Genomic DNA, 25685 nt, shown 5'->3' on the forward strand with positions numbered 1-25685 from the left:
AGATCGAAGTCTGCTGTCCTCCCAAGGTCCCTCAACTTGTCCTTGAGAATCTGGACTTCTGATTGCCAGACAGCACGCCTCTCAAACCTCTCCTCCTCCCACACCCACCTGCCTTTTCACTGCAGAAACCGCCGTTTTCTCCTGGTATGGCACTGGAGCTAGCACGGCAGCTGGGTCCCAGTCCTTTTGTAGCAGAGGAAGGGTTCTTGGGGGAGTTTGGGGCCAACCGTCTGGATGCCCGTTCTTGCTCCCACAGTCATCCTAACAGACGAGGAGGTGCAGCGTAAGAGGGAGATGATCTTGAAGAGGAAGGAGGAAGAAGCCTTGAAGGACAGCCTGAGGCCCAAGCTCTCCGAGGAGCAGCAGCGCATCATCACTATCCTGCTGGATGCCCACCACAAGACCTACGACCCCACCTATGCCGACTTCAGGGATTTCCGGGTATGTCTGCTAGCCCAGGTCTTGAGGCAGGCCAGTGGGGAATCAGGTAGAGCCTAGGCATGGGGAGCAGGGATAAAGACGGGAACCAGGAGAGAGACTGAGCTGTGAGCCTTTCCCCTTGCAGACCTTCCCTGAAGCCTTTTCTCTCAGGAGCAGGAAAATGGCCCCTACACAGGGACCTCTGAAAACCCGTCTTTGCCTTACAGCCTCCAATTCGTATAGATGGGAGTGCAAGGAGCTACACTCAAAGGCCCACACTCAGCTTCTCCGGGGACTCCTCCTCCTCCAGCCCTGACCTGTACACCACCTCGCTGGGTAAGGGGAACAGCGTCCAGGCCCAGTCGCCCGTGGACTACGGGGGAAGGGACAGAAATCTCCCACGTGCGTGCTGCGTGTGGCGCAGGCTCCTCAGTACAGCCCTTCTTGCACAGAAAGAGGGCTGACTTGTGCAACATGCATGCCAGGAAGAGACCAAGCTGTACAGATAGGCCTTCTAGATCCAGGCTCAGCCTTTGAGCCAGACTCTATCCTTGACTTCCTCCCTGGAATGACCTGGAAGTCACTAGTCAATGTTTTTGGTCCTGGACTCTTTGGAAGGTAAAGGTGATGGAAAGATTACCTATATGGTGGGAAGGACCTTATGACCTGAGCACTGGGGCATCTGGGCACTATGGCCTTGTACAGCCTGTCGCCTTCTCCTCCTGAGAGCATGGCACATTGTGCTTTTCTTCTGCTTTTGGTCCTCTTTACATTCATCTTCATCATCCTGTGTCATCCATCCTTCCTCTTTCTGCCCTGTCCTTTCTTCCTCTGCTTTTCACCCAGTCCCAGTATTCTCCTCTTGGGGACTGGGAAAAGGGGGAGCTGGAACCCCCACTCTGGTTGATTGTAGCCTTCAGATAATAGACCTCCAGACACACACACACACACACACACACACACACACACACACGACACAAAATAAAAAATTTTAAACTTAAGATTAAAGTTTTTAAAGACTGAATAGTATTGTGAACTATAATAACAAATAAAAATTTCCTTCTTCTGTATATCTATGTTGTTTCCTAGTCTTTTAGTTCTTCTCCTGGGTAAATATTTATACTTGTAAAAGGAACTTTTATTTGCCCATTTCAGTTGGGTTTTTTTGGAGGCTCACTGCCTCTGTCTGCTAACCTAGGCCTAGTCCTGGAAGCTTCCAGCCTCTGTACCATCTAACCTAGGCCTAGAATGTTTTCAGCCTCTGAGACTTACTGCTGAATAATCTCGCCCTTTCTTGTTCTTACTGAGCTCTGGGCTGCTTGGTTCAATTCAGCTGTTCTGGCTCAAACTTCTCTCCCAACTGACTTATTCAGTCTGGCTATTCTCTTGGCCTCTGAATTTGCTCTTCCTGGCCTCAAACTAATTCCAGCAATCTGTTCTAATCTCCTGGCTCCTTCTCATTCTCTGGCTCATTCTACTGTCAATCTCTCTCTGTAAAACTCTCCCGGTAAAGCTGTCTCCTCTCTCTCTCATTGCCCCTTTAAGCAGCTTCTCTTTCTTCTCTCTTCTCCTAAGAGTTGGGCATATCCTATTCTGTCAAGTCACTGTTTCTGCCACTCAATTAGACATCACTTTCAAACATGGGTGCTTCCTTCTACAAACTAACTTTACCTTCATTGTTTGGGATAAAGATGTGTATCACCATGCCTGGACCTAAGCTTTCTCTTTTTTTACCTGAAACTTGTTCTTTACCAGGCTGGCCTTGAACTTAGATCTGCTTGTCTCTGTCACCTAGATTAAAGGTGTGTTTGTATTACAGCTGGATCACACGGACCTAGAAGGTCTTTGGATGTGATCTCTTGTCAGAACAGCCATGTTCTGAATACAAATTCATATACATACACACACACACACACATATATATGTATATGAATTTAAATATATATATATTCCAATTGTTTTTCTATAAGGAATGCATGGAAGTGGGATTACTCTGCACATAACTGTATTCTCTCTCTCCCTGTGTCTGTGTAGATGTAGGGCACACCCTCAGTCACTGAACTCTAGCAGGAGGCAGATTTCTGTGAGTTCCAGGACAGCCAGGGCTATAAAGTGAGACCCTGTCTCAAAAAAAAAAAATCTAAATATCCATCCCCCTCTTGTCTCCACCTCTTGAGAGCTGGTATTACAGAACATGACCTCATGCAGCAACTGGAGGCTTTTCACTCTGAGTTTCAAATAGTTTTGGTTGTTTGTTTGTTTTGTTTTGTTTTGTTGTGTGTTGGGGGGGGGGTCTGTGTAGCCTTGGCTGTCCTGGACTCAGCAGACCAGGCTGGCCTCGAACTCACAGAGATCTGCCTGCCTCTGCCTTCCGAGTGCTGGGATTACAGGCATGCGCCACCGTGCTCTGCTCAAGTAGTTTCTTAGATCATACACATAGCTATACATCTTCTGCAGCGCCCATCAGTGCTTAAGTGTCTTGGATGCTTCCGTCTTTACAAATACCAGCATCTGCTTTTTACTTGATTCCAATGTATCGTTGGAAAATGTAGATATTCTCTATCTTGTAGTTACTTGACCATAACAAAGGGAGCTTTTTGCCCCGTGGGCTGAGGGGTCCCAAACACATTTTTTTTAATTGAGATTATTGGGAAAATTGCATGCTTTGTGAAATTATAGCTGAGAAGTATTTTTTCCTGATTATGTCTGGCTCCTTGGTTTTACCGTCTTAAATAGCTAAGATAGGAGATGGGGAGAGACCCAGGGGGCGCCTGAGGAGGAACAGTGACCCTGGGAAAAGGCAGTCGCTGCTGGACAATCAGCTGACTCTGCTTCCACGGCACACAAGGTCCTCACGGGAGAGCCTGGCCTGTGCGTGTCATCCAGTAGTTCCCTCTCTTTCCCCATCTTCCCCAGACATGATGGAACCATCCAACTTCAACCTGGATCTGAATGAAGAGGACGCTGACGACCCTTCTGTGACTCTGGATCTGTCCCAGCTCTCCATGTTGCCTCACCTGGCTGACCTCGTCAGTTACAGCATCCAGAAGGTCATCGGGTTTGCCAAGATGATCCCAGGATTCAGGTAAGAGACTCCAGAAAGGTGTGGGAAACTGTCACAGTCCCACATGGACCTAGAAGATGCTTGCAGCCCTCTGCTGCTTCCCCAGACACAGCCTCAGGCCCCCTCACCCCCACACAAGAACCTCTGGACCAGGCCAGGACCATACGTTAGCACACTTAGCTCTCCAGCACTGTGCTGAGAGCATGACCTGACCATGCTTCACTCAAATCTGCATTGAAATGCCCCCTCCTAATCACACCAAGCCCTTCTTACCAGCATAGGTAGGCACAAAGAGTTCTACTACAGTAGGCATTTTGCCTTAAAGATTCATTCATACAGATTTTGCTCACTCTTGCCAGCATTTGTTTTAATAATGATTGCATACGGAGCTGGGGAGATGGCCCAGTGGTTAAGAACACCTGTTGTACAAACGTGAAGACCAGAATTCAGATCCTTAGTACCCACTTAAGAGATCCAGGCCAGGACTGGAGAGCTGGATCAACGGTTAATGCTCTTCCAAAGGACCAAAGTTCAATTCCCAGCACCTACGTGGTAGCTTACAACTATCTGTAACTCCAGTTTCAGGATATCTAATACCCTACTCTGGCCCCACAAGTACTGTATGCACGTGATATACAAACATACACAAACATACACACAGGCAAAACATAAAAATAAAGGTTAAAAAAAAACACCCAGGTAAGTGAGGTAGTCCTGTAATCCCAGCATTCATAGATGGATAGGATCCCCAGGGCAAGCTGCCTACCTGGACTAGCCATAGCAGCTGGCCCTAGGGCTCAGAGAGACCTTGCCTCAATATATAAAATGATGAGAGATAGAGAAGGATATTTAGTGCCATCAACCTCTGACCTTCACACATGCCCACACATATATGTACACACTTGAATACACACACACACCACATACACACATATATATACACACATATATGAAAATATATATTTACATTACACACATGCATAAAAATAAAATTCTGCCATGTTTGTTGCTTATATTTGAATATCCATCCAGTGTTAAATAGTCTTAAAACAGTACAGCACTGTCACTTTTAATATATATATTGAAGTATGGTTAGATCTACATTTATGTATATTTGATACCTTCATAGTTTCCAAAAGATCATTGGGAACACTTCCATAAAACCCGTGCATCACGTGGCCAAGAAACAGGAAGAGCCCTGTCAATGCACAGCGATGCGTCATCACTCCCCAGGTGGCAACAGCTGAGGCCAGACTGCTTCCTAGACACTGAAACTCAAGTCCAGTTCTGAGTCCCCGCAGCCGGAAGTGATTCGGCGTTGGCCACCTTTAGCTAGAAGCTAACACAGGTGCCTCTCCTGGTCTTGTCAACCTTTCACTGTGAGGGAAAGCACTCAGTTAGTCCCTGTCTAAATCACCACACTACCTCTCGACAATGGTGGTTCACAGGGCTCAGGCAGCCCCTCCCAGTTGGTTTCTGCCAGGAAGCGACTGGCTGTGTGTTGCTTTATACCTCTCACCAACTCAGACTGGATCAGTGAGTCTCACATGCAGAAGAGAAACACAACAAGCAGTATTGAGACACACACACACACACACTTACCAACTACACTGGGCTTTCAGCTGTGGCAATGGGGGCAAGGGCCTCTCCGTCAGCCGGGTGGGCACAACCAAGCATCCCGTGCGGGATAAGGCCTGGTTCACCCACAGAGCCGTGACATGGATCTGGCAAATACGTTTTGTTGAGCACAAGTTCCGACTCCTTCTGTCTATCATGCTTCGTGTTGCTGTTTGCAAACTCCATGCCTTCCAAAGTCTTGTTTTGTGTAAATAACTAGAAATAAAACAAAACACTCCTGAGGTACTGAAGTCCTCCGGCAGCAGCTGCCTTCCACCGGATTCTGAGGGGCACTCTCCTCTGTTAGGGTCATCTTTCCTCACAATAGTGTGGGAGAGGGCCGGTCGGCTTCTCTTTCCTCGTGGCGGCCTGAGAAGTCTCAGAGCACAGTGCCTTATAACAGAAAACGGACCAGGCCCTGGCTGGGGGACACCCAGCGTGGATACCCTGACTAGACAGAAGGGATGCTGTGCCTGGACAGCAGCCAGCCCGGCAGCTCTCTGGGTCTGTCTGCGGTTTCCACACTACGGGGCTGTGCTTTTCTGAGTGGCAGCTTTGATCTTGTTGCCCGAAGGTGAGGGAGACAGGTGGGGAGAGGCAGGGTGAGACTTCTGTGTGGGTGAGGGGAGTAGGGATGGGATGGGACTCCAGCGTGGGCACGGGTCCAACCTAGGGCAGGACGTGATAGGCTGATCTGGGCGTGCACAGTAGTGCACCCTTGGCCCTGCTCCCTCATACCTCCCATTCTTCAGTCTGCTCCGGCTCACCCACAAGCCTCTCTGCTTGTGCGAATGAAATGCATGGAGGAGGTGGTGTCAGCCAGGAGCAGCCATGGATACGGCCATTGCTCCAGCCCAGCTTCAGGGGCCTCACTGCCGCTTCCGTTTCCGGGGGCTCCTTATCCAGTCACAGGCCTGGAGGTCCCAATGCCCTACCTGCCCTCTGCTCTTCCCCACACAATTGTTCATCCTTCCATCCAGCCACTCTCTTGTATAAACCGTGAGGGACAGGAGTCGATTAGAACACCATCTCTGGCCTCCAGGGATTCAGTGTCTGATGGGAGAGATAGACATGTAAACAATGGCTGCCAACAGATAAGGACTCGGCTGGAAACCTGCTGGAGGTACAGCACCGTGGGAAGACGGGCAGGGAGGGGCCAGACAGCAACATAGTTCCAGGGAACACCTCAGGGGCCCGGAAGTGGCCACAGCTGTGAGTAGAGACTGAGGGTAGGCTGGGAGACACAGCGCTTGGCCAGACCCGGAGCTGGTACTCGTCTCAGGAGAACAGGCTCCCTTTCCAGTTTTCTGGGACCGATGCCTGCTTAGAAAGCCCCTGCGTTTCCCAGTGTAACGCTGGGTCACCGTCACTTCCCTCACAGCAGTAGCGTGCTCGGATCACAAGAAACCCCGATCCTACTGAAATCCAGCTTTCCAGACAGCAGGCATTCCTGCTCAGTTCTGAGTGAAGACCGTCCTCACAGTTACATGTGAGAAATGAGTTCCAGCAGAAATGAGGAGTGACTAAGACGCCTGCATGCTGCTGTGATCGACATTATACAGCCTGTTAAGAAATGAGCTGGGTTTCTCTACTCGCTTTTATACTTTTTCTTAACTTACAAAGATTTAAGAGTGAGCTAAAATGGAGATGGTTATTAGCATTTGTTTGTGTCTGACAGGGGGGCTCACCATGCTTAGGCTAGTCGGAAACTTCCTGTGTAGGCCAAGCTGGATCCAAACTCATGACGATGCCCCTCTTTCAGCCTCCTGAGCGCTATCACTCACTGTACCTCGTTAGTTTTTACTTTTGAATGTACAGTGAGTATTTGGAGCATTTAGATGCCATATTGTTAATCTGTTTGTCAAAGATTAAAAAGATGAAAGAAGGACACAGTAGTTCTCTTAAAAAATAAAATAAAAATCCAAGACTGATGAAAGTGTTTGCCAGCCCAAGCCTGATACCCTGAGGTCAGTTTCCCAGAATCCGCAGTGAAAGGAAAGAAGAGAAAACCGATTCTCTAAAAGTGTCCCTCTGACCTCCACAAGTATGCCATGAGCACCTCCCCTCTCTCACATACAAAAGTAATAGTAACGATAAATAATTAAAAAAAAAAAAAACCACACAGTTGGGAGTTCTCACAGACAATGGAGGAATCCTGTGGCTCCGTGTGCTGCTAGGACAGGCACAAGTGTATGGCCCAGTTGGCTGTAGCTCAGGAGAAGAAGCTAGTGACACAGGAGCTGGCCAACGGCCTCACAGCTGGACCCAGAGGCTGTGAGCGTGGCTCTTGGAGAAATCTCCAGAGGCCACATCCCAGTCATTCATCAAGCATGCAGAAGTGGAGCTGGCCCTGCAGTCTCCAATGCAAGTCCTGCAACCATGGTACCTGTGGAATTTCTCCGTCCTGATCCTTGGCCAGCCGTCTACCCATGGAAGCCTTCTCCCTCCCACCATCTATCAACTGTTTCCTGCGTCTACGTACTGAGAGTGCTGCAGAAAGCATTTTAGCCTGTCTGCGGAAGACTCCTACAGGGGAGTCTAGACAGTCAGGAAAGGAAAAGGAGGGAAAGCCAGAAGCAAGCTGGCCTATCAACCTGCTTTTCCCTGCCATTGCTCAGACAAGCCCTTCTCTTGCTCAGAACAGCGCAAGTCACATCAACATGTTTATTGATCCTCTTGTACCTGGGGCTCAGTGATCATTCTCTGGGAAACAATAAGGCAATTAAGAGGTGGTGTTGGCTCCCAGGTAGCTTACAAACAGAAGCTGGAGCTGGGAGTGGTAATCCCAGCTCCCAGAAGGCAGCGGGAACTCCAGCCACCCTGGGCTGCAGAGAACCCCAGGATCCAGAGCACAAAACCAGCAGACGCAGAGGCAGGTACAAGAAGGGAAGAGTCAAAGCTGAGCACCATCGAGATACCCTGGTGCCGGAGAGAGAACGGAGCCTGCCGATTCAGCCAGGCTGCTGGGGGCAGAGAACTCCACAGGAGATCACAGTGGTTTGAGGACCAGAAAGGTGTCATGCAGCATTCAAAGAAGGTGTTTCTGAACCTGGTGAGATGGTACAAAAGAGAAACCTCAGTTCAACCCCGGAGGGGACCCACATGGTAAAAGGAGGGAAGAGACTCCCAAGTTGCCCTTTGACCACCACGGCTCATGCACACCTCCACGTGCACACAAGAGAAATAATGTAAAAATAAGGTTAAAAGAAAGAGCTGTTCCTCACTGAAACTGTGCGTCTTCAAAGGCCTGGTGTGTGGGAGTGCAGAGCATTTGGATGCAGAGTGGCCCTGTGTTGCAACCATGGAGGCGTGGTGGCCTTTGTAATGGGAAAGAGGCCTGGAAAGACCAACCAGAGCCAAACTGTGGAGTCTGGGCTTGATCCTGCAGTGTTTGATCCCAAGGAGGATCTTGGGCACAAGAATAACATTGCCCTGTAGCAGCAACAGGGAAGATGAATGAGAGGCTTGAGTCTCCGGGTTTCCAAGTAGGAGGCTGTTGCACAAACCATGGAGAGGGACATTGTCTTAGTGTTTCTCTTGCTATGAACAGACTCCGTGGTCAAGGCAACTCTTGCGTTTAACTGTGACTTGCTTACAGTTTCAGGGCATGAGTCAATGATCACCATGACAGGAAGCAGACAAGCATGGCGCTGCAGCAGTAACTGAGAGCTTTGCATCCTGATCCACAAGCAGCAGGCAGCCAGTGAACCACTGAGCCTGGTTTGGGCTCTTTAAGACCTCAAAGTCCACCCCCAGTGACACACTTTCTCCAACAAGACCACACTTTCTCCGGCAAGGCCACACCCCCTAATCCTTCCCAAACAACTCCACTCCCTAGTGTCTAAGCATTCAAATATATGAGCCTACGGGTTCTCATTCAAACCTCCGCAGCTGTGGAGCCGGCTCAGTAGATCGAGTGCATGATGTGCAAGCGTGAGGGACTGAGCTCAGACACCCATCTGAGTCCACAGCGCCCACCCAAAAGTCACATGTGGTAGGACACATGTATAACCCCAGTGCCAGCTCAGCAGCCAGCTCTGGATTCAGCAAGAGACCCTGCCTCCAAACAAGACCTTCAGTAGAAAAACTGGACATCCACCTCTGGCCTCCACACCTACACATACAACCAAAACAAAACGATGGAGCTCTTGGCCGGAGCAGCCTTAGCGGGAGCAGGAGTGAGGTCAAGGGCTTGATGTGTCCTGGAGACAGAGTTGGCTAAGGCTGCTGCTGAGGAGGGCTGGACACCTGGAGGAGGAGAAGCCCACACAGGAGGCGTTGACGGAGCTTCCTTTGGCTGCCCCTCCCTGTCCACCGTAGCTTCAGCTATCAGCCATAGAGCCACTGGACCCGCCTTGAGTTCTCCCCTATCCAGACACACTCTTTTACCTTCCAGCCAGGCTGGAATGCCTTGATGACAGGTCACAGGTGCCTGTGACTTGAAGGTTTTTACCAGTTCCCTGACCGACCTCTCCCTCCCTGCCTTCCCCACCAGGGACCTCACGTCTGACGACCAGATTGTGCTGCTTAAGTCAAGCGCCATCGAGGTTATCATGCTACGCTCCAATCAGTCCTTCACCATGGATGACATGTCCTGGGACTGTGGCAGCCAGGACTACAAGTATGATGTCACCGATGTCACCAAAGGTGCGGCTGGGCTTCACCTCTCCTTTCCCCAGCTCCCAGACTCTGGCTCTCTCCTGCTTCTGGACTCCTGGGGCTGTGACCAGGCACTTGGGCGGGGGACCTGGGCAACAGCAAAGACAGAGAAGGGAAGGGGTAGTGCCCAGGGGTGGTTTCAGGTAGGGTGGATGCCTCGGCCCTCACCCTGGCTCTTCTCTCTCACAGCTGGGCACACCCTGGAGCTGATTGAGCCCCTCATAAAGTTCCAGGTGGGGCTGAAAAAGCTGGACCTCCATGAGGAAGAACACGTCCTGCTCATGGCCATCTGCATCGTCTCTCCAGGTACGGAGCCTAGAGGGAGGGAGTGGGAAACCTGGGACATGCCGGGGACTGACCATACGAGACAAAGGCCTGTTCAGAGACAGCAGGATTTTCTGGGAGAGAAGCGAACGAACAAGAGAGGCCGATAAGGAAGTGCTCACTTTGCTGGGCTTGCACAGGCCGTGTGGCGTGTGGAGGGGTCACTCAACACATGTGGCTTTGTCTCACGGAGGCCGAGGTGATTCATCATAGCACTTTGAGAAACCAGACGAACAGGGTTCCACAAACCATATATAGAACTTGGGTGCTGCCAGTCTTAGATTCTCGTGTGGCCTCAGGTGAACTTCCCAGTCATCTGAGGTTCTTCGGAGGCAGGCCACAAACCCCTGGAGAATAATGGCTGCTTCTGCTTGGGTTGACTTTGGAGGCTGTGGGCTGTGACCCAATGGGGGGAAGAGACTGGGAAGGAAGTTGTTGTAGTCTTGGAGATGCTATATTGGTGATAAACCCCAAAGGACTTGGCCCTAACTCAGCCTGGACCATATGTCTACAGGGGACAAACTAGTGGGCCTGTGCCCAGGGGTGCCAAGGTGGAAGGCCCAAAGGGTAGGCATAAGTTTCCCTCCTGCTGCCCGGCTGGCATGCCCTCACTCAGTCACACACTCAGGAATGATTTACTGAGCAGCTACTATGGCCGGACAGTGGGGAGAGGGAGTCACAGAACATGGGACAGATTTCTCTCCCATGAAGGTTAGTGGGGAGACGAATGCTGGTATCAAGTCATTTGCAGTGTGACGAGAGAATTGAGTGTGAAGATGGCAGGATAATACAGGAGCCATCCTGATGTCGCCCTGGGGCATGGAGGATGTCAGGAGCTGCCCTCTTCAGGAAGGGCTCTGAGTCTGTTCCCTGGTAATCAGTCAGGCAGCGAAAGAGACAAGAGCTGATGTCCAGGCAACAGGGAGATCTGCTGAGTACGAAGGACCTGAATAGCAAAGCGAGGACAGAACCTAGAGACAGAAGGAGGGAGGCGAGGGGAGACTGGACCAGACGAGCCCATGAAAGGACTTGGTCCCAAATGCAGGGGTGTCATCGGGGGGGGATGCTGACTTGGGGTGCCTGTGTGGATGGATAGTGTGAAACAGCATTCCTGTGTCTTCCTCCATCTCCCGTGACGCAGACCGGCCTGGGGTACAGGACCCCAAGCTGGTGGAAGCCATCCAGGACCGCCTATCCAACACTCTGCAGACCTATATCCGCTGCCGCCACCCACCGCCAGGCAGCCACCAGCTCTACGCCAAGATGATCCAGAAGCTGGCTGACCTTCGAAGCCTCAACGAGGAACACTCCAAACAGTACCGCTCCCTCTCCTTCCAGCCGGAGAATAGCATGAAGCTCACGCCCCTCGTGCTGGAGGTGTTCGGCAATGAGATCTCCTGACCAGGGTGGCCCGAGGTGGTGCCTGGGTGGGGCCTCTCCTCCAGGGCCCTGTGCCCAGGCCCTGGGCTGATTGCAGCTCAGCAGTGCCTCCTTCCCCTTCCGGAGTTCAGTCCTCCCTCTGCCGTTGCCCGTGTCTGTCTGGCCCATCCTTTCTCCTGCCCAGCCTGACACCAGCTCTCCCTCTCCTGCAGACCACAGGTCCTGCCTGTCCCTTGAGACCTCTGCTATGAGAGCCCTGCTGCTTATTTGACAAAGAAACTCAAGTGGGGGTAGAGGGCAGAGGCTGAAGGCAGAGACGGGTCCAGGGATGCCCCCACCACAAGGGGCTGCTGCTTGTGTCAAGGGAGGCAGGCAGGAGAGATGTGCCCATTCCTCAGGGATAGGTACCTGTACCTCCCCCAATTCTAGCCCTACCTGCCCAGAGCCTGCTGGGAAATCCTACCCCCGCCTACAAAGGGTACACAACCTACCCACAATCCCCCCCACACACACCCTGGGCCCCATCTCATCCTGCCACCAGTCTGTGCTATTCTGTCCCAGGGTAGAGGTCGCTGTGGGGTCTCCTTCCTTTGCTATTATACTCTAAACTCATTCACTGCCAAGATGACCAAATACACTACCACACTAACCAAGAAGAACTCGCCTAGCCCTGCAGTTCCCTGAGATTCTGCCATGGTCATCCACAGGGCCAGTACCGCTGGCACACTGGGTTTCTTTCCTGTCCCCAGAACCAGGGAATCCAGGGCCCAAGCAATGAAGAACGGAGAAAGCCAGCCTCCCAGCAGGGCAGTGAACGGAGGCCCATCTGTCCTTGCCGCCTAGCCGAGGGTTCCGAAGCCTGTAGCTATTGGGACCTCTCCCCTCACCCGCAGATGTGTCAGGACCAAATTGTCCCCAACTTTCAGAACACCCCCAGCTCTGTCTTCACCCCTTACCCTGCCAGTGCCTTACCACCTATCCTGGAAAGCCCTTTTGCTTTGGCCTCCCAGGGCCTCACAATTTGGTCAGAAGCCATCTCAGCTTCTCCACCACCCCCACCTGTCAACAGAGGCCTGTGAAGTGGGCAGGTGATGCTAGGTACATAGCTTCAAACTCCATCTCTTCCTCTGTAGCAGCCCAGCCCAGGGCCTTGAAACCACAATCTCACTTACCCCAGATAAACCCCTTGCTGATTATGGGTTGTGGGTGTGGGGGACCCTTACAGAAAGGGTTTTTTCATAGGGGGACTCACAGAATGTCCTTCAAATGAATGCTTAATTTGGGGGACACAGCCTTATTGCATGCACCAATAGCGTGCTGAGGTCAGTGGGAACATGGCCCTGTGAGCCCCAGCTGTGTCCTTCTATCCACATTTTTCATCCCCTGAAAACAGATGTAACCTTGCAAGGACCATTGGCGTCCACCTGGCCCCATGTTTCCCAGAATTCAAATGGAAAAACATCTGAAAGCCTCATTCCCGTATTGCAGAATGGCCTACAGAAGGCTTCGTTTTAAATTCATTAGATCAGAGTTGTTTTCAGAATTAGACCGCACCTTGTACTGTGTTCTAACGCTGAGGGTGGTAGTGCCTGATTCAGAATTGGTGTGTGTGTGTGTGTGTGTGTGTGTGTAAACACTATACATTGATGACTATTGTTACTGCACAAAGAAATAGAGAGAGACCTTTGATTTCAACTGCAGGACACATTGATCCAGCTTATTATTCAACGGAAGGGAACGTTTGAACTGCTAAGCTAGTTCAACCCCCTGATAATGAGAACCTGACATTAGAGGAGAGCGTGGATTACCCAGGCTCTTACAATGAGAAATAGCCCCAGGCCTGGAGAAAATTTCAGCTTACGGTCTTGGGCCTGTTTCCACTGCTCTGGTAGCTGAGCCAGGATGTAAGGAGGCCCTGGATATCAGTGCCTCCAGAGACTATCAGTTTACTTAGCCCAAGGGCCCACCACCACTGAGGCAGAGCCCAGAGGGGGTCAGAAGCTGGGAGAAAAAGACAACGGGGCCAATTGCATCCAAGAAGCTGAACTGAGAGGGAAGGGCGTTGTCTCGTTTGTTTATTCTGGATGTACAAAGGTGGGCCTTGAAAGAGCTCACACTTCTGAGGCGTATTATTAGACCAGAAGGGAAACGGACACCACCATGAAAAGCCAGCAGGATTTCATGAGATAGGAGACTCCCCCTGCTGCCAAGTGGAAGAAAGCCTGGTCCAAACTAGGCCAACTAAGGTGGTGGGGAGAGAGAAATCTGGTGAGGTTGGACATCAAGCATCAGTAGAAGGCTCTGATGAGCTTCCCAAGAGATTTCCAAAGAGAAAAAAAAAATGTTTTTCCAGGAGCTTGTCAAATAAACCAATGAAAAAGCTTTGCCTATGGTAATAAAGCAGCTCATACTTACACAGCACTTACTCTGTGACAAATACCGCTGTAAATAAACTCCTCATGAAAACCACTTGCTTGATCTTTATAAGGTTCCCGTGAAGGATGCGCCATTGCTGTCCCCATGTGGTGGAGGGGCCTAGTTGCCCAAAGCTACACTGGTGGTGAGTGAGAGGTGGCCTTCCTTTAGACCTGGACAGCTGTCTTTCCGGAAGTCTTTAATTAATTGTAATGTTCTACTGCCCCCTAGAGAGCTAAGAGGTGTGACAAATGATAGGCAGTCTTGCTACCCCCCTAAGGAGGGAGGTTTCCGTTCCGCGATGGGGAGAGTGGAGGTGCTGGACCACAGAGTGTTCTGCCAGCGAAAAGTATTTGGCCTAATGCGTCGGGCTTCATCAGGTGTGGCACTTGCCAATGAACATCAAGACTGGAAACCAGGTGACTCCTCTTTCACTAGAGACATCTGCTAGGCCAACAGTGACCCCTGTGCACAAATATGACTCCCTAAGGGCCCAGAGGAGTAAGATAGACATAGCAAGCAAGAATTCCCAACCAAAGACTCAGGACTGAGAATTGCAAAGAGCACTGTCACGCCCCGCTTGTGTATTTTTTTTTAAAGTTGGTTCAGAAACCTGGGGATGTGACTTACTTTAATTTGCAGAAACGTCTGAGAAGTTTTCAGGCAACAAGCTAAGATGTCCCGGTGGAATGAGATGTCTGTAGAGGAACTGGAGACCAGGCTGGGGGCTTCGGCATTAAAAACAAGCCGACTTAGAGACAGAAACCCAGAGCTGCCTGAGTCAGGCCCGTCACTGTGGGATGTGAAAGTGGGAAGCGACTCCACAGGTGCTTAGTGGCTTCACACATGATGCAGGAACACACACCATCTAGGGAGCATATGAAAACCAGAGCAAAGCGATTCTGAGTTTTCACACACCAAACCTTTCTTTTGTTCTCTACCTGCACTGTTGAACCACATAATCTTGTTGTTGCTTTGGTTTTTCAAGACAGGGTTTCTCTGTGTAGCCCTGGCCGTCCTGGAACTCACTCGGTGGAACAGGCTGTTCTTGAACTCAGAAATCTGCCTGCCTCTGCCTCCTGAGTGCTGGGATTAAAGCCATGCATCCCTATCCGCCCCTATGAATCATTTAAACTTAAAATCATTAAAATCAAATTAAAGGAAGACACCAAAGCACCCATCCTGGCTGCATGTGGGTACCACTGCGATGAGCGAGTATGTGAGGGAAAGAAGGGGAAGATGGAATACACAATGGAAAGAGGGAGGAGAGAGTGAAGCCCAGTGGTTTCTGTGCTGTGGAGAGAGGCAGAACTGGAGATGCAATGGTGATTAGGAACAGGTGGAGATTAGGAGCCTGCTCAACCACCAGAAGCTGTGGTGAGGTCCAGGCCCCTGCTGCCAGCAAGGGCCCTGTCTGGGTCTGTGGCCCTACCGCAGCAGAAGCTGGGTTCTATACTGAATGTCTGTCGCCCAAGCTGCCACCAAGGGCCATGCAGATGTCAGTGGTCTGGGCTGCCATGTTGATGGCCGGAGGCCTTACCTGCACCAGGGGCCAAATTGATCTGAAGGGCCTGTGCTGCCATCTGAGGCCATGGTGATATTCTAGCCTGGGCTGCCACTGAGGGGCATGGCTGGGTCCATGGTCCTTCTGCAGCTGAGGTATGTGTTGATGTCCGTGGTCTGAGTTACCACCAAAGGCCATGTGGATGTCTGCGGTCTGGGCTGCCCCCTGAGACCATGTGGATGTCTGAGGACCATGCTGACGCAAGGAGACATACTGATCTGAGTATCCCATGCTGCCACCTGAAGCCATGGTGACAGCTAGGCCCATGCTGCCACCAGCGGCCATATCCAAGTCCGTGGTCCTACTGCTAGGGTCTGTGTTGATGTCCCAGGCCCTTGTTGCCACCAAAGGCCATGAAGATGTTTCTAGTCTGGGCTGCCACCTAAGGCCTTGTTGATGTTCCAGCACAGTGCTGAGCTGGCCCCTCCCCTCGATGCCTGTGTCAGCTGACCCCGCCCCTCACCTCAGCAGCCTGAGCAGCACTCAGGAGAGCGGTCCCACACCTTACCTGGGCAGCACAGTGGAGCTGGCCCTTCCACCCAGGTCATGAGAGCGAGAGAGCTGTCCTCACCCCTCGCCTGGGCAAAGCAGAGAGTTGGCCCTGGAGGTGTGGGTGCAGTTTGTCAGTAGGCTGACAAACTCAGCTTCCACCCAGGCCCAGATCCAGGGCTCTGGACCTACCTGTTGTAGGTTGCTGTTAAAATTTACTATTAATTATCTTTTAGTAATGCTGCTGTTAGTCCTAAACAGCTATATACCCAAAACACCACAGAGAGACTGGGATTTATTTACTTAACCTATATCACAATGCTGGCCAATAGTTAGTCCATCCTAAACCTCCAAGCCCTCATAGTTTCCTAACATTTAGATTTCCCACATTATGCTTGCTTTTAGTGATATATTAGGTCCAGTCCATCTCTCTATGTCGTTCCAAGATCTCCACTAGCTCCTCTCTCCCAGCTCTCTTCTGCCTTTCTCCCCTCTCTTTCCCGTCCTCTGGCTCCTCTCCTCTCCCACCTACTCCTTCCTCTCTACTGCTCACCATTGTGGCTGGTTGTTTTATTTTGGCATGTTTATACAAAGTTGAGACAGGTGATGCTTAGAAAAAGTATCACAATGCAATGTCCGGATTGAAACCAGAGAGTGGGGTAGAGAAATCAGCATTTGAATGAACAAGGGTAAATTGTGTACATTTCACAAGAGCATTACACCAACACCCGCCCCAACGTCTACCTCATATATGAAATGCTGGAGTTCATGAAGGAACCACCATCTCTGTAGATCCAAAGCTGCAGGATCTCCATGACCCAGGGCAACAGCAGGGTATCCAAGAGGAGATCCGGTGAGAATCCAGCATTGATGGTGTAGTAGAAGCCAAAGGCCTTGAACCACACCAATGAACATTTGCAAGTAAAGTTGTGTAGACAGAAGGGTAGACTGTAGGATATACCGTGACACACTGAAGCTTCCACGGTGAGATTTTGTTTGTTCTAGTGTTTTGTTTGTTTGTTTTCTTTGGCTGGGGAGGTTGCAAGCATGGAGGGTGGATATGAAGGATCAGATGATGAGTGGGATTGGAGTGTATGATATGAAATTCATGAAGAATCAACAGAAGGTTAAACTAAGGTGGGTGGTGGTAGTGCATGCCTTTAATCCCAGCACTTGGGAAGAAGTAGGAGTTTGAAGCCAGCCTGGTCTACAGAGCAAGCTCCAGGACAGTCAAGGCTACACAGAAACACTCTGTCTTGTAAAACCAAAAACCAAACCAAACAAACAAAAAGTTAATTTTAAAAAAAAAAATCAAGAAATTCACACATACACACAAAAATCAAACCAAAGGCCACGTGTGGTGGTGCATGCTTTTAACCCCAGTACTCGGAAGGCAGAAGCAAGAAGATCTCTGTGGGTTCAAGGCCAGCCTGTTCTACAAAGTGAGACCCTGACACACACAGCAAAACAGACAAACAAAACAACCAAACAAAGGCATTTCTAGTATACATTTCAAAAAACAGTCTCATAACTATGAAAAAAAAAAAAAAAGAAAAGAAAAGAAAACCAAAATATTCCACCCTCCAACTTGAAAAACTGCAGCTCTCAGAGTCTCCAGTGCTCAGCGGCCTCAGAGCTACCATTAGGGACAGTGTCCCACTGGGCAGGGATGGTCTACCGCAAGCAGTCTCCCCTAGTGTCTTATTAGAGATGGAGTCCTGCCATCTCGCACAGGCTGGACCTTACTATACGGTACAGACTAATGTCAAACTCAGTGTAGTGGGAGAGAGGCATGGGGCGCGCTGCTCCAGACAGCTGCTCCGAGTCTCCGTACACATGCATGTCAGATACAGGGTCGCACTCTGAGTGAGGTTCAAGGGATATAGACCCTAAAAGGTAGCTTGAAGGCCAGACCCTAAAAGGTAGCTTGTTGGTGTAGCACGAGACAGAGGGAGAAGCTGGGCTGAAAAACATCCCCGTGAAGGTCCCAACGCCTCTCGAGGGGAGCCTGGGGTTGGGCTGGCCTTTGACCTCAAATTAAGAAAGGTGGATTTTCTGCTTTTACACCAATGAGCCATTAGGTAAGGGCTGTCCCCAGAATCAGGGCTGACCTTGACACGACCTTGAGATATGCCAAAGGCTGGTAGGAGTAGAGTATATTTCTTTTCGTTTTATCTTTCCCAGACAGGACCTTTTCCCGTAGGGCTTCTGGGGCTTGAAGAGAAGACAGAAGTATCCCGGCTGCTTCCTTGTGGTCCCAGGGAAGGAGATACCTCCTTCAGCCTCTTCTCAGCAGAGAAATCTCAGCGGAGACTCAGCCTGAGCTCCACCACTAGGGGGCGTCACTACCCTATAGCAAGGCCCCAAGGTCCGGCTACTAAGGACACCTAATAGTATCCCCATCCCCTTACCCCAGCACACTGGACACCTCAAACTGGAGCCTCCTAAGGTCAAGATCTTGTACTTGTAACCTCTGAACCCGCCTGTGATGAGAATGAGAGAAGCTCGGGGCCACAGGTAGGATTCACTGCATGTTTTTTTCTAAAGTTTATAAGCACAGACCCACAGACCACTGAAGACAGTAGCAGTGGAAGCCACAGTGTAACAGTTCAGGGTGGAAACTACACCCAGTCCTGAGGTTGAGCCTTGGCTTCTTCCTCTATAAACTGGCAACAGTAACAGTACCGACCTTGACAGGTTACTGTTGAGATGCTGCAACCTGTGTAAAGAATTCATCCAAAAAAGAGAGAGAGAGAATTCGCCACAGTGCCTGGCATGAAGCCATCAAGCATAAAGGCCTGCCAGCATCACTGGTGGGCCACAGGGTGGTCAAACAAATGTGCACCAACTAGGTGACAATGCTCCCATGCTCTGATCACTGGTTCTTCTTTGGTCACTTGATTGTCCCCAGACTGATGATTGTGGCCTCATCAGAGCTCAGCCTTAATTAGCAGCATCTGAAGAAGGTGACATTGGGCCATCTGGCCACCAGAGGGCAGGTGAGCCACTTAATGAGCTAAATTGAACCCAACCAAGCCAGGCTGTTGGGGTCTGGAGAAGGAATCTAAGTCCCCAACCTCTTCCAGCTGCGGCCTTTCTTTTCCAACTTCATCCCCCCAACAAAAAAGAAAAAAGAAAAAAGAAAAAAAAAAAAAAAAAAACCAGCATCCCCTATTTCCTGACTTCATGACACGTTCACCCATGACTGAGGTGAACAGGAGCACATGCTCAGAGAGAGGAGACTGGCGCAGGATTCAAGAATCGGATCTGGCTGGTTGGCTATGGTTGCACCACTTTTTCACACTCACATATCTCAGAGTATGGTGTGAACCCCACCTCCACCTCTCCAGGGTCCTTGTGTCCCTGTGCAGTGTTGAAATTTGAAGCACCGCTTGGTCCCACAGGTCGCAGCTTCTCTACGTGTGCCTGGCAGAGCCTGCCGGTCCAGCAGTCCAGCAGGTCTGGGCTGCTTAGCCAGAGGACTCCCTTGCCTCATAAGAAGGAGCCCTAAGGACTTTCACTTATATCCATTATATCTAGCTGCCGGTGTGATGGTTTAGGGCTGGGATTCTTAGGAGATGGAAGCAGAAGAATCAGGAGTTCAAGGCCAACCTGAGCTATGTGAGAGGCTGTCTCAAAAAATAAAAATCTACCAATATTTATGACATTAGAAATCAAAACTGAGAAATTTAAAGTACATATCATTAACTTTCTAAATACAATAAAGTGAATCTATTGGACAGCAATATTAAGCAATTGTTATTTAAATGACCGTTCTTCCGAGCAGCACAAGTTAAGTGACAAAGAACACTGTTTTCCAAAGCTCTTTAATGCTGGACCTAACCGAAGCAGCAGGACCCTTTGTCAGCTTCTGTTTTCAACCTAGTATGAATCCACGTCATCATGGAAGCCTCTCTGGGGGAGGGGAGGCGTTGTATATTTAGGAATAGGAATAAAAAGGCAAATAGTGTTTTGGAAGTGTTATTACAAAATCAGTTGTGGTTGCAGACTCTCCAAGACCCACAAAGGCCCTGAGACTAGACTTTGGGGCCCGTGCTGTATGCCTTCTTCACCCTGACCCCCCACCCAAAGAGCCCTTCTTGTTCTTTACCCTTATGGTTTCCCAATAAGACAAGTTCCTTTTAGTGTGGAGAGTTGGCTCAGAGGTTAAGAGCATGGTCTATTCTTCCAGAGGTCCTGAGTTCAATTCCTAGCAACCACATGGTGGCTCATAACCATCTACAGTGAGGTCTGGCTCTCTCTTCTGGCCTGCGGGCGTACATGCAGGCAGAATGCTGTATACATAATCAATAAATCTTAAACACAAACAAACCTCCTTTTGCCTTTGAATCTCCAGCTCAGACTTCACAGCTTTTCCAGATTCTCCTCTGACCCTTGCTATCCAGTGCTCCTGCCTTGACCCACCTGCCCATTTGGGTAAAATCACACTTTCACTGCACTATAGAAGAAAGTATGGTGGCTGCTTCAAGCTTGCTTTCCAGACTGGAACAAGGCGGGGCTTCCATAGATCCAGCTGAATGGATCCAGCAGACGGATGGATGTAACACAAGAGCCGCCCACTTCTTGGGAACAGCTATTTCTCACAATAAACATGAAGTTTAAAAAGCTGTATTTGGCTCCATGGTAGAGGTCTTGAGTTTGGTCCTCAGCCAGAAATTACAAAATAAAAATAATTTCATGCCACAGGTCTGTAATTCCAGTGTTCCAGGAGCAAGGGCAGGAGTACTCCAAGGACTAGGCCAGCCAGAGCTTTGAATGAAGAGACTTTCTCAAAACAACCAACCAACCAACCGACCAACAAACAAACATTTTACTGGGGTTCCTGCAAGAAAATGAAATGAAAATGTTCATGGAACATAAGTCCTTCCCTTGAACTTGGAAACTGAAGAGTTAAGACCATGTGGCTTGAAAGCCCACAGGCCAGCTGCCTCTCCATAAAGCCTAAGCTAGCTCTCCAGCCCCATCTAATATTCATGATACCTTTCCAGGCCTCGAATCTTCCAAAACTTAGGTGGATGTCGAAGGAGCCAAGGCTAACCCTCCTGCAGGTCAGCCCTGGTATGCTCGTTGGGAACTCCTTTGGTTCAGTGTTGAAGACAGCACTGGTGAGGAAAGAGTGGGTAAGGAGAATGTTTGGAAAGGTTAGATCCTCTGCAGGAATGTGGGGAGCTTGTCACTGCTCTCTGGGCCCCACCGCTACACCCCAAGTCTATACAGATACCGGCAGAATTAGACCAGATCTGAGTCCAGGGTCAGGACCCTGAAGAAGGGGAAAATCAAGTATCAACTTCCAAGCTGCAAATTGCCTCTGAGCTGGACTCCAGGAAGACAGGCACAGCCTCCTAGGTCCTAAACTGAGCAAAGGAAGACGGAGGGTAATCCAGGGAGCCCCCGCAGCTCTGGGCAGTGCTTTTATTCGCCATCCATATTCCAGAGGGGAATGGCCATCTGGACAGCCCTTACTTCCTCTTTGGAGGAAAAGATTTCTCCTTTCTTCCCTCTTCACTGGTACTCACTCCCAGGACTCTGCAGGGCCCACACCGCCCTTACCCAAACCCACGTCACTGAAATTCCTGCAGCCATCTGGGAACACCTAAGGTGACTGGGCGGAGGAGCAGTGGTGCTCTGCCCTGGCTGCCATTTCTCCCACTGTCTTCTAGCATAGCTACACAAGAGATCCTGATCGGAGACCCCAGCGCCTGTTCTGCCGAGGTCTGGGCGCTGAAGGCCACTGGGCCAGCATGAGAGGCCGGTGTCCTTTGTGTTTGCCCCACCCCCGTCCTGCAGACATCAGTGCAAGTGCCCTCTCTCACCCAGGAGTCATAGCGGCACAAGGGAGTGGATTCTGAATCAGCCCTGGGTGATAAAAAGGGAGTGAGGGGAAATGATAAAAAAAAGAGAGAGAGAGAGATGGGGAGAAGCCAGCTCCACTTCCTCCCTGATAGGAACCCCACCCTGAGGGACTCCCTGCTTTCTGCTGTGTCTACAGAGAAGGGCTTGAGGCGCTGGAGCAGAAACTGAAGAGGGTGGCAGTCAGGGTGTTAGTGACCCCTACTGTTGTGTCACAGAACTTTTCTTGGCAGATGCCTCACACCGTCTACTCAGCCCACAACAGACAAAAGTACAGATCCCATCAAAGTCCAGCTTGGTGAACCAATGAGTTTTATTGGAGTTACTCACAGGAATATGAGTGAGGGATTTACTTGCAGGAGCAGAAACAGCTCAAAGACAACCATATCACCAAAGCCCACCCTAGCGTGGGTGACAGCTCACAAAGCTGGGAATCTGGGGCGCGTGGTACAGCCTACAGGCTGTCTTACAAGTTAGAGAGGGTCCTTTAAAGGTGCCTCAGTTGGTCTAATCTTTTCCAAGCAGCTCTTGACGGTTACTGACTCTTCCTGATAGCCTTTCTTGTCCGAGAGTCATCTTTGTGCCCTGGCAGGGAGGGGCCTAGTGAGTCTAGTCAGTTTCAGGGACTTCCTGAAGCTACTTTGTGGTTGCTGTTGTTGTTTACTTTTCTGCTTGAGAAACTCCCTGCAGGATGGAATGTTTTAATCTTGGAGGACACGGATGTACAACACCTGTGCAATCCTTTGCCCTGGAAGATCGGCAGTCATTGTTCATTTGGTTGTTCGCTGGTTTACTTGGTAAATTCCCACTACAGCTCTTCCTGCAGTAGACTCAGCATGGTACTGGGCCATGCGGACCACTTAGGCAGATGAGCACTGTTTTCTTATCACCCCCCTCTCCACCTGTCTCCCCAGGCTGGGTCAGAAAAGCCAATTCGTGAATAAGGGCATAGGCTGCAAGAGTTGGTCTTCCTGGCTAGGCCAGCAAAATGGCCATGAAGACTGGTGACCTCCATGTCCCTGGGACCTACATGGTAGAAGAAGAGAGAACAGACTCTCATAAGTTGTATGCTGCCATACTTGCACACGCCTGCTCACGCATGCACACACACACATACACACACCTGCGGCCAACCACTCTCTTCCACCCCAACACAAATAAATCCCAGAACCAGAGAGGCAGAGGCAGGTGGATCACTGTGAGTTCCCAGCCAAGGTGTCTACATATTGAGCCTCAGGACAGCCAAGGCTACAATGAGACCCTGTCTCAAATACACCAGAACAATAACAATGATAATAACAATTAAAAAAATAAAAGAGGTGGTTATCTTGGTAGCATCTAAGTAACCTGGGGGGGAAATGGCCTGGGCTGTCTGCGCCTGAGTTTCCTCACCTGCGAATGGCAACACAGAGTGTTTATAAAGACACCATAGGGAAGCATTGTGGCATGATGCCTGGTCGGGCTTTGTCTACGGCAGCAGAAAAGCATACAGCCCCACCTGTACTCAGGGCACGGTCTCTGTCTCCTCTGTAAAGAGTGATTGTTCTCTGAAGAAAGGTTCTGCGATGACTAAATGGCTGAGAGCTGTGCCTGGTCTGTCAGTACGTGCTTGAGAAAGGTCAGCCTTTATTGTGCTGTTTTCCTCGCTCTCCAGGGACGCTTGCTCCTCTCTGAGCAGTTGTGTCTTCCTTCCAACCAGCTCCCACAAGCGCCTCCCCCAAACCAGGCTTGGAGGAGGCAGGAGCTGAAGCTCCCAAGTTCCACCCTCTAACACCCTAGGTGGATACTCTATCAGACCTGGAAGCTGGACCCAGCCAGTGCCATGCCACGTGCCCCCCAGAATCAGGGCTGAGCAGGAACAGCCTCCACAGAGGCCAGAGGACCCGGTGGTAGAGGGCTCAGCAGAGAGGGATGTAACCCTGGGCACTGTTATCTCAGGGCCATTATCTCCTCCCGCAAAGCCTTCTCCACCCATAACCCCCGACTGAGATGACAGACGGGCAACTGTCTCCAACTGCTCTGATTCAGGATAAGGCTAGACCCTGTCCCCACTGCCACACGCTCCACGGTCACCCCCTCCCTTGGCCGCATTTAGTGAGAACAGGCTGACTGTCTCTCTGGGAGGTGAAGAAGCTGGGGAGGAAGGGGGCATCTCGGTGTCTGGGAGACCAAGGACCAGGATGGCAGGGGTCCCTGACAGGAGTTATCCAAGAGCTGTCCTCTTCTGCACTCCAGCGTCCTCGCCTCTGCCTCCTTCAGTTGCTCCTGCAGGGTCTCAGGAGGCTCTTCCTCCACCCTGGAACCCTGAACACCTGGCTCCCACATCAGATAACCCAACCACACTCTCTCCCCTCAGCCGACCCGCTCCCCCACCTCTCCTCACCCCTCACCCTCCTCCTCCCCTGGCTGTTCTACCCCTTCTAGCTTCTCATGCTTCCATAGCCCTAGAGAGGATCCAGGAGGCTCAAAGCCCTGGCGGGAAAGGACGGTGTGTGAGACTCGGCGTGCTCAGCATGTGCACAGGGCAGGGAAATGAGTGCCCTGCGTACACTGGAAACAATGATGGGGAAGGGGCCTCAGCCCGGGCCTTGAAGTATGAAGGAAAAGCAGCCAGATAAAGTGAGGGGGCGGGGACTCTCAGACACCTCAGCCTCTGGAGCTGGGAGGGGGCCTGGGGTTTCTGCTTCTAAGGAAAGCCATGTTTTGTCCCTTTCCCAGAACTTCCTGCATCCGTGAGGCCGTCTCAAGCTCAAAGGCTGGAGGTACCTGAGACCCGGGTGGAGGCCAGAGCCTTGGGCAGGGAAGTTAGGTGACTGCAACCTGGAGCGGCCTCAGCCTCTTCAGCCTGTCCCGCAGTGCAGACCTTGCCTGCATGCGGGAAGAGGGGCTTCCGTGGGAGTGTTGGCACTGGCAAGACACTGCAGGGAGGAGAGCACTGGGACATAGCGAGAGGGGACAGGGACTAGTGGGTGCCTGGGAGCTGGAGGTTGGAGGTTTGAATGCCTCTTGACAACAAATGAATCATAGGCAAATGATGTGGAAATAATGGCGAAAATGAAGATGTGTTATTTCAAGGCCCCAACGTGTCTGTCGTAAGAAGGCGGGTGAACAGGGAGGAACCCAGGGTTTCTCAGGCCGGATGGTGTCTGTAGGTGGGGGCCCAGGTAGGGTTCCTGTGGGGAAGAGTGAGGGGATGGCTCACACACATCTCCTGTCACCTTCAGGGTGAGGTGAAACAGCAGGTGGTCAACCACAACCAGCCCGCCCGCCCCTCCCCTCCACTGCAGCCCTCACACCCCCTCCTCTCCCTGTGAATCCCCCAACCCTTCCCTCATCTTGCTGCCGCTACTACTGCGGACACATGACACACCCTTCCTCAGGACCTGCTCTGGGGGCCCTCTGCCCTGTTCCTCTCAGCTCAGTCCACGGTCTTGTCCTCAGTAGCAGTAGAGGGGACAGTGGCGGTCCATTTTCTGCCTATGGTCAGAGCACCCAGGCAGGGAATCTGGGTGAGTCCTGGCCCGGTCCCCCTTGCTGTGGGCTTTCTGCCATCAGGAGAGTGAAGCTGGCATCCACAGTGCTAGGACATGAGGATTCGGCTGAAGAAACAGACTTTCTGGATGAATGAACCCATAACCTCTCGTTCGGGCTTTCATCCTGCTTCCACAGCCCTTCAGGCATTAACTGATAAGAAAACCATGCACACTCAGATTTCCCCACAGCCATTAACTACTGTGAATGTTTCCTATTAGTTAATTAACATTTATTCTCTTTCTCCATTTCAGACAGTCTCTCCATGTAACCAAGGCTGGCCTTGAATGTGGAACTGTCCTGACACAGCCTCCTCAGTGCTAACATTACAGGTCTCCACCAACCATGTCC

At 50.8% G+C, this 25685-nt stretch overlaps 1 protein-coding gene across 1 annotated transcript in view; it reads left to right on the plus strand.

Moving 5' to 3' along the window:
• Positions 1-13933, plus strand: part of Vdr (vitamin D receptor) — a 49061-nt gene extending 35128 nt beyond the window's left edge. Inside the window, exons 5-10 of the mRNA XM_060388706.1 lie at positions 257-441; positions 648-756; positions 3337-3505; positions 9597-9748; positions 9950-10066; positions 11226-13933. Of these exons, the coding sequence (XP_060244689.1) occupies positions 257-441; positions 648-756; positions 3337-3505; positions 9597-9748; positions 9950-10066; positions 11226-11485 (992 nt within the window). The 3' untranslated portion in view covers positions 11486-13933. The remainder of the gene's footprint in view (positions 1-256; positions 442-647; positions 757-3336; positions 3506-9596; positions 9749-9949; positions 10067-11225) is intronic.
• Positions 13934-25685: the final 11752 nt, after the last annotated feature.

Source organism: Meriones unguiculatus, chromosome 8 (assembly GCF_030254825.1).
Source record: "Meriones unguiculatus strain TT.TT164.6M chromosome 8, Bangor_MerUng_6.1, whole genome shotgun sequence".
NCBI classification, from domain to species: domain Eukaryota; kingdom Metazoa; phylum Chordata; class Mammalia; order Rodentia; family Muridae; genus Meriones; species Meriones unguiculatus.